Source organism: Berghia stephanieae, chromosome 6, assembly GCF_034508935.2.
Source record: "Berghia stephanieae isolate SIO BIC M18660-M18661 chromosome 6, UCSD_Bste_1.3, whole genome shotgun sequence".
NCBI classification, from domain to species: domain Eukaryota; kingdom Metazoa; phylum Mollusca; class Gastropoda; order Nudibranchia; family Aeolidiidae; genus Berghia; species Berghia stephanieae.
This window is the reverse complement of record NC_088365.1, coordinates 43,014,708-43,024,056: the sequence shown is the minus strand read 5'-3', so window position 1 is coordinate 43,024,056 and position 9,349 is coordinate 43,014,708. Positions and strand designations below refer to the sequence as shown.

The 9,349-nt window shown below is 35.0% G+C and overlaps 1 protein-coding gene across 1 annotated transcript in view; it reads left to right on the top strand.

Moving 5' to 3' along the window:
* Window positions 1-5,203, top strand: part of LOC144975693 (uncharacterized) — a 9,110-nt gene extending 3,907 nt beyond the window's left edge. The window contains exons 2-5 of the mRNA XM_078919883.1: window positions 249-549; window positions 2,604-2,650; window positions 4,054-4,100; window positions 4,739-5,203. Coding sequence (XP_078776009.1) covers window positions 297-549; window positions 2,604-2,650; window positions 4,054-4,095 — 342 coding nt within the window. The 5' untranslated portion in view covers window positions 249-296 and the 3' untranslated portion in view covers window positions 4,096-4,100; window positions 4,739-5,203. The remainder of the gene's footprint in view (window positions 1-248; window positions 550-2,603; window positions 2,651-4,053; window positions 4,101-4,738) is intronic.
* The last annotated feature ends 4,146 nt before the right edge of the window (window positions 5,204-9,349 follow it).

Sequence of the window (9,349 nt, the reverse complement as noted above, 5' to 3'; positions counted from 1 at the left end):
AAGCACCGAGCCACATTTTTGCAGTTTTGACGGCAAGAATCAATAATAAAAACCTGGTACCTACACAAATTTTGTGTTCTAATTACTACTGATATCTCTCGCTCATTGCATTATTTTATGGTCTTGATCAGTGTAATTTTTGTTTGAGAACATGCTTCTTACAAATCATTGTGCATTCTAGTTTATCCCCTATTCATAAATAATATGCTTTCATCTAAATATATTGTATTTTCTTTCCTTCTCTTAAGATCTTAAATTATTCAATAACAAACTCCCAAGACTCACAAAACAGCAAGATGAAATTCGTCGTCGCTCTCACAATTGCTGCCATGGCAATTACATACACATCCGCAGCCAGCACAGCTAAGCCACAGAAAGGAGATCCATTCATCAATCTTATTAAAGATATTGAGTCATCTGACTTCTTCCCTAATCTCACCCTCGAAAGAAGACTTCTAACCTTTGAGATGCTCTCAGCTGCCGAGACAAAACATTTGAAAGTTCTCTACGACAGAATTGGCTACGTTACAATTTTGGAATACTTGGACGGTAAGGCATTTTGGTTTTTATATGTGCATCTATATCTCCAATGTTTACAAGACTTAAAACTATCAAAACAATAGAAATATCCCAACCTGTCCCACATTTTTCAATCTGAGACTTCTATGATCTATTACATCTAGTATGATTCTCTCTGCGCTTTAAAGTATCTAATTCTAATGCCTCTGATGGACAACGTAAAATTAACGTAATTAACGATACTACTCGGAGCATTTTGAAGGTTTGGAGAATATTATGTTTAGACCAGTGCAACCCTTTTTTCAACCATTGTGAAATCAAGAATTTTTGATCCATTTTTCTATTTTCTATGAGCTTTAAATAGCTCAATATCCACTTAATGTGCTCAAAGCGCTTTTCAGGGGGTCCCTGGCCAACAGCAACATTTAACATGTAGGTAACAACAAGATATGAAGTGAGTAGAAAAGTGCCAGAAGACAATAGAGAATAAAAAATTTTTCGCGACGGTGGTGGGGTTTGAACCTGCGACCTTATTGGTACGACAACTCCGCCTGGCAGGTGAGAGCGTGGCTCTACCGTGTGAGCTATCCACGAACACGAAAAATATTCGTATCAAACCCAAGTCATATTTCTAGAGCTCTCTCTCACCCAATTCTGGAGATCGCCGGCTCGCTCGCACACAACCATCGCGAAGTTATTTTTGACCAGCAGTTAAGCTTAATAGTCAATATTCTCAACACAAACATATAACATAGAAACGATTGAGACATTGAGTATGCTCCGGTATATGGGGTGAATTTTTAATTCAGAAAAGTGAGTGGAGCATGCACTTATGTTGGTAACAACAAGATATGAAGTGAGTAGAAAAGTGCCAGAAGACAATAGAGAATAAATTTTTTTCCGCGGCGGTGGTGGGGTTTGTACCTGCGACCTTATTGGTACGACAACTCCGCCTGGCAGGTGAGAGCGTGGCTCTACCGTGTGAGCTATGTAGGACGGGACATGACGCCTGTTAGGTGATATTACAATTTTTCGGACAAAGACAAGGCTGTCAATACTCATTTTACACCTGAGGACGGTGAGTGAATGTGAGTAAAGAGCCTTTTTCAAGGACTCAACTATGCGCCGAGCGCGAGGCTCGAACCCAGGACCTTCCGGTCCGAAAGCGAGTGTCAAACCACTAGACCACATAGCCGCACAATTTTAAATCGTAATATCAGGAAAATATCACCTCATTTAAGATAAATTGTATTATAACAGTTATTCTTTTTCTTTTAATGAAAGATATCTGGTACATTTTTAATCGTTACATTACCCTGCCGACGATATCAGTTTTAGCCATGACAATCCCACTGACCTTTAACCGTATCATAGTCTGGGTCAATGTTTGTTACGTGTATTGTGTAAACAAACCTTTAGACTTCAGGATGGTAGACCAACTACCCTTGTGCTACTTCTTGCTTCTTGCATAAGAGATAGTGATTTCTTATAAGACATTAAGCCCAAAATCAAATAGTCGAGCATTGAAGCCAGACATCTAAAGAAAAATTCGTAATTTCGTGATATAAATTTTTAAGAAAAGATAGCTCCAAATAAATAATCACTTCTGTCTGATAGAAATATTCTTTTAATAAGATGGTCATCTAAGTTTTATCTCATGTGGATAGTTAAGTTGATAGAGCACTTGCTTCGTACGCAAAGTAACATGGTCGATCCCAGATAAGGTCGATATTTTTTGCTAACGTCCCTGTCCAGCAGTGATTGGTTTGCTGGTTTGTTAGAGCTGGTCTAAAGTTTTTGCGATAGACTACAGTGTTATCCAAAAGATAACAAGCAATAATAGTTACGTTTAGCGCTATATAAGCCGGAATAAACTCTGGCTCCATTATATTAAGGATTGCTCTTTATTTTTCTACGTCGTGCTCTGTGAACATTTAAAAATGCGCATGAGTGTTCCTTTTGGAAGAGATATTGCAAACTTTTGATATACCAGGTTCAATTAATGAGCACATGAAGTTCGTTTTACAACCCATTATTGGCTTTTACCTATTTAATGCATTATGAATTTCCATTTCTCTTCTCAGATTTGCCAGAAGATTATCAACACCAATTTATTATGTACAGTGTAGATGTAAGTATGAGTAATTTCTTTTATTCGATGTTTTATTTCAAATTATGCACTTCTCCAAAATGTGAAAGAAAATTTAAAAGCTATCAGTTGTATTTAATAATCCAAGCGTCAAAATTTACAAAATTGTTATTTGACATTCATCGCCTCAAATACTGAAAAAAGAAATTTGAACCTAATCTGAAATCTGAAAGTGTTAGGTTTTTTTTCAATTTCAGGGAAATTGGGTTTTTTTTTTCTATGTAACAAAAATAATTAGGTCCTAATGATGTCATCGTCAAGGGATTCCAGGCAGGAATGTCGATAATCCGGAAAACAAACCTCTGATACCAATGATAACAACCTTTGCTGTTCAAAATATGGATTTCAAATTCTGTCCAAGATTTTTTTTAAAAAAACGAAATTGCCCGAATCGGGGCTCGAACCTAAGACTATCCGAGTCGCAATGGAATGCCTCAACCACTTGGCCACCTCAAGGCCCCTATATTTCTCTTAAGCAAAACATGACGCAGCTGTTGCATGATGCATTGCCTGCCCTAACCCCGAAAAAGTAGAAGTAAAAATCTTTTTGTTCATTACTTTTTACAGTCCAAGGCTTCTAACAGCTTAGTTTCACTTAGCCAGCGTACAGAGGTATTCCACGTCCAACTGAATTTTCTTGAAACTGCAAAGACAAAATAGCGCCTGCTTCTGATTGGTAGGATTGAACAATTTTACGACAATATGGTGATATTTCGACATCCTGACAACCCCCCCCCCCCCCGCACCCCCAAAAAGAAATCTGAAACCAATCTGTAAAAAATTATCCCCAAAAAGCAGCCTTCATTTATTTCGGATCGAAAAATTATATCGTTGATTTTAAAGAGGCCAAATGATGAAGGAATATGACAAAAACTGAAGTCAAGAGATAACTAGGCTGCCCGAAGCTATGGATTGTAAAGAGAAATTAACAAATATAAAAAAAACAGCTTAAAAAGAAGAATAAAATATTTAACACGGAATTGGGTTCAAATCCCTTCTTCAGCAAACAACAGAAACAATTAAAACCGTAATAGTTTCCATAGAATTCTTAAATACAGGAGAATAAATAATAATTCCATCAAATCAGGTCTGCATACATGTTTTTCGCTATCAGAGTTTGGATCAAGTAACGTTCCTTGTTATCATTTTGATTCTATTTGAAGTTGTAAAATGTAATTTGTTCAAAACTAATATGATTAAAAACTACAATCGTTGTCTACTGTGTCTAGGTGGTCTGCTACAACCCTGAATTTGGAATTCTGAAAGGGTTCACAAGGTCAACGCATCTTTAGATAGTTTTATCTTAGAGAAATTGTGTAAACTTAACGAAGCAGTTTTTATTTTTACTTTAAGAGGCTTTAATTGGATATATTTTTTTTCCTCAGCATTTGAAAGTTGAAAAAGAATACTACGGTTATGATGTTTAGATTCGGTATGTATCTGATGTACCTAATTATGGTGTGGGAGTTTGTATTGATGATGATGATGATGGTGATGATGATGATGATGATGATGATGATGATGATGATGACGACGACGATGATGATGATGATGATGATGATGATGATGATGATGATGATGATGATGATGATGATGATGATGAAACTGTTGTGGATTCTGGTCAACTTTTGAATTTGACAAGAATTAAATATCTATTTTATACTATTACATATATTTTGCTCTTCCAATATCTAAATCCTTTTCATTTTACATGAATCTAAAATCATTTTTAATCAGTCTTTTTCTTTAGGATGGTTTTTTTTTCTTGTCTTTTTCTTTCTTGTTGTGTCTGGCACTGTTTCATATACACTTTGTCAGATCTTCATAGTGCTCTAGTGCCTGCTCCCCAATTTGTTACTTTGATCAATTCTCTCTCTCTCTCTCTCTCTCTCTTTCTCTCTCTCTCTCTCTCTCCCTCTCTCTCTCTCTCTCTCTCTCTCTCTCTCTCTCTATATATATATATATATATATATATATATATATATATATGTATATATATATATATGTATACATATATCCACCATGTACTAAAATTGAAGCATTTACATCTATATTTCTCTACTCCCACAGGTCCAATAATTTAATACATAGACCTGTAAAAAACTAGTTTAAATTAAATTCTACCAAGAAAGTCACAAAGACCACCCAGCCTCACCTCAAGAACCATAACCCTGATTGGAGTCAGCGGTATTCATCATAATCCCCTTAAATGTTTATATGCCAAGTAATGTGTTATCATGAAGTTGAAAAAAAAATAGTTTCTCAAGATTTATTCCATTTTGACCAATCCTATAGATAATTTTAACATTAAGTGCAAACTGCGTGCAATTCTATATTGGTTTAATTATCAAACAGTTTAATTGTGTTAATTATCATTAGGGAAAGACGTTGTCACAATGCTTTCCATTTATTTTGAGATGATAATAAACGTAGAATTAAAGCATTTCAAGTTATAAGACACATATAAGCACATGATGGTTGCATTAATTTATTATCTATTCTCTATCGGCACGAATAAATTATTTCCAATGATAATTATCCGTCTCATTGGTTTTTATGTTATCTTGCTATGCAGCTGTGACAATACTATTAATGTTTTGTTTGTTTTGTTTTGTTTTCTGCTTTGTTTTGTTTTGTTGTTGTTGATTGTTGTTTTGTTGGGATTTTTTGTTGCTTGGGGGGGGGGGGGGGGGGTTCACTATTGGGGGGGGGGGTTGTTTTTTTTTGGTTTGTTTCTGTTTTGTTTTTGTTTTTTGCCAATGTTGTTTTTTGGGGAATTTTTGGCTGTAGTTTAATATTATTATTATTATTATTATTATTATTATTATTATTATTATTATTATTATTATTATTATTATTATTATATATTATTATTATTATTATTATTATTATTATTATTATTATTATTATTATTATTATTATTATTAGTATTATCATTATTATTATTATTATTATTATTATTATTATTATTATTATCATTATTATTATTATTATTATTATTATTATTATTATTATTATTATTATTATTATTATTATTATTATTATCATCATCATTATTATTATTATTATTATTATTATTATTATTATTATTATTATTATTATTATTATTATTATTATTATTATTATTAACACTTATAAGTAAAGTGAGAATTGATCAATTCGCAGAGAATGTGTCAAATTATAAATTAGATATTACTTGTTTTCAAGAAACCAAACTATAAAATGGCTGCGATCGAACTGTGGTCACATATCACATAACCCAAACAACAAACACCAATGAAATTATAACAGAGAAAGACTGGTAGATTTTTGCGAAGATAAACAGTTATTTGTCACAAACAGCTCATTTAATCATGCTTCTAGACACCAAACGACGTGGGTAGGACAGAGGAAAAATAAAGAAACAGGAACAGTTATCAACAGCTACAACCAAATTGAATTTATACAATGCAGACAAAGACACAAAAAATTAATAACAAATGCAAGATCATACGTTGGCACCTTGATAACAACAGATCATAGGCTAGTTAAAACAAACTTTATTACCAAATGTCACAAACAACCAAGAAAATACAGCACAACAATTCAAGAACCAAAGATAAATATTACAAATATTGTCAACAACTCATGATGTCGTAAACAATACCAGCGACAACTTAACTACTCAGTCCCAGAGATTGTTCTTTTTGAATTTTATAAAACAAAATTTCAAGAAAACAAAACGCCACACGTCAGCTCTTTTGAGGGAGATCCACGACCACTATTTAAACACGATGAGGAGTGAGAAATGCTTTTAAAAGTCTAAATAACAATAAAGGACGGGAAGAAGATGGAGTGTGCGCTGAACTACTAAAATATGGACCACCCTTATTAGATGAACACATAGCGGACATTTTCAATCAGACGTTCGAACATCACCAGAACCTGGATATTGACAAAGGAGAGCTGATATCAATACAAAAACCAGGAAAACTAAAAGGGCCTCCAAATAATTTGAGACCAATTACGCTGCTTAATGCAATTAGACAATCGCTCTCCCTGATCACACTGAATAGAATAATACCGGTTGTTGAAAATGATTTGTCACATTGTCAAAGCGGATTCAGGACGGTCAGAAGTACAGCAGATGTAGTTTGGACCCACAAATGGCTTGGTGCCAAAATCCTGTCAGAAAAATCGAAACAGTTATAACTGGAATAGATATGTCTGCCGCCTTCGATATCATCAATCGCCAATCTTTGTTAAAGATTATGAAAGAAACAATTATGGAAGATGAAGTTAGATTAATCCGATTCCTTATAAGTGAAACCTGGATAACGACCAAAATAATCGGTGCCTCAGAGGATGGCAACTTTTCGGTCACATACTACGCAGGGACAAAAACATACCAGCTAACCAAGCCATGTCGGGATACTTCCAAAAACACGGGAACCTTTTCAGAGGAAGACCGATCACAACACTCCCTGTGATCCTAAACAAAAACCTCACAACACTTGGACAAAGCATTAGTCTCATAACGGCAGGGGACCTTGAAAATCTGAGAACCCTAGCAGAGGACCGGCAATATTGGAGACACCTCACACAGGAAATACTGGAAACAGCCAAGGCGACCCGATCTTTCGGTCGAGACGCGAAAGACATCTAAGTCAAGTCAAGTCAAGTCAGAGGATAAATCATTCCATGGCAACAAGGAGACAGCTTAAGCCCTGTTTTATTTATCATACCTAGAAAATGCTTGAAAAGATGTGCGTAAATCTGTACCTTCAGCCCAATTACGTTTTGAAAACGAGCTCCCCATGGAAATTCTATGTGCAGACGACATTGGCCTTAATGGCCTCAATCAAGTCTGTATAAAAGACATCCAAAAATACTTACAAAAACACCAATTGTACGTTAATACTGACAAAACAGATGTGACATTACTGTCAAGGAAGAAAGATGGATGGAGAGTCACAAAAAAAGTAGGACCATTAATAGCAGATAAGGAAGACGTAGAAAGAAGAAAAAGATTTTCGACGGTGGCACTAAATAAATTATGTCATATATGGGTTAAAAAAGATGAAATAAAAATAAACATTCAAATCAAATTAGACACAACCCTTGTAAAATCCTGGCTTATAACTGCGGAACACGGGCACTGACTAGAACCGAAGAGCAAAGATTTGACAGATTACATAGAAAACAACTGAAAAGAGTCCTGAATATACGATACCCCACAACATTAAGCAATAAAACACTGTATGAAAAACGCAATGAAAGACCCTTATCCAATCAAATCCTGGAGACAAGACGGCGGCCATTTGGCCATATACTCAGAAAAGATGAAAAGATAGCAGTTAACAAAGCCATGTATACTTTTTTCACCCTATCTGGACACAAGAAATATAACGCTTACTTAGTTATTTGATTACTTACTTACTTACTTAATTAATTAATTAATTACTTGCTTACTTAATTACTTACTTTCTTACTTAATTACTTACCTAGATACCTAACTACTTACTTTCTTACTTACTTACTTAATTACTTACTTACTTAGTTAAATACTTACTTTCTTACTTACTTAATTAATTAATTATTTATTAATTAATGAATTACTTTCTTACTTACTTACTTAATTACTTACTTTCTTAATGACTTACATGCTTACTTACTTAATTACTAACTTTCTTACTTACTGACTTACTTTCTTACTTGCTTTCTTACTTACTTACTTAATTACTTACTTATTTAATTACTTACCTGCTTACTTAGGCCTTCAATGCCTCTTTGGGCCATTGCCACAGATAAGACCCCTATATACCATGATGGCTGGCAACTACAGGTGTAGCCAAATATGACTGCCGGGTGTTACATATGGTCTTCCTCGTGGTTTTGGTCCAGAGAGCGGTTCGAAAATAGCATATATCTAAAGTAATCAATTTATGTTTATATTGTTGTCGTTGTCTGAAGAAGAGTTTTGAAACGTTCCATGTTGGCATTTTGTTCATTTCTAGAAGCTGTTATATATTCATTTTTGTTTTTACATTTTACAGACCACAGCATCTAGCAGCTTTGTGTCACTTTAACAAAAACGCATGAAGAGTTATCTGCTTCAAATAGACGCCCCCACCCCCACCCCCATCTACTTTTCCCCAGAATTTTCACGCCCCCCGCCCACCATTTCCGATGCTTAACACATGTCGCCTAGCCTAATTTAGAAAATACCCAATATGCGCATCCTCCCACCCCGCCCCCTTCCTCCTTTCTGTGGATTGGTCAAATTGCTCACCCCCACCCCCTTCTATTTAAGTTTGGCCAAAGTGAACCCCCCCCCCCCTCCTCCCCCCCTTTCTATTTGTTACACCACAATATATATTATTCGCATGGCCAAAATGCTCCAATACATCCTCCGTAGCATACTGCCGCTGATGTCGTTAAACCAGGAATCTTGTTCTATCCACTGACCCAGGTTAACTCCACCACGTCCTTGTCTTGTTATTTATAACGTGTGGATTGTAAATCACCTGACATGATACGTCACGCTCACGTCAAGGACGGATTGGTCTCTTTCTGTGACGAAATCTGTCTATACGTTAAGCTATAAGACTATGGAGATATGTATTTACAGCATTGTGTGGTTTTGTGTGTTTATTTGTGTCTATGTGTATCCTCACTTTACATCATGTTAACCCTTTATTA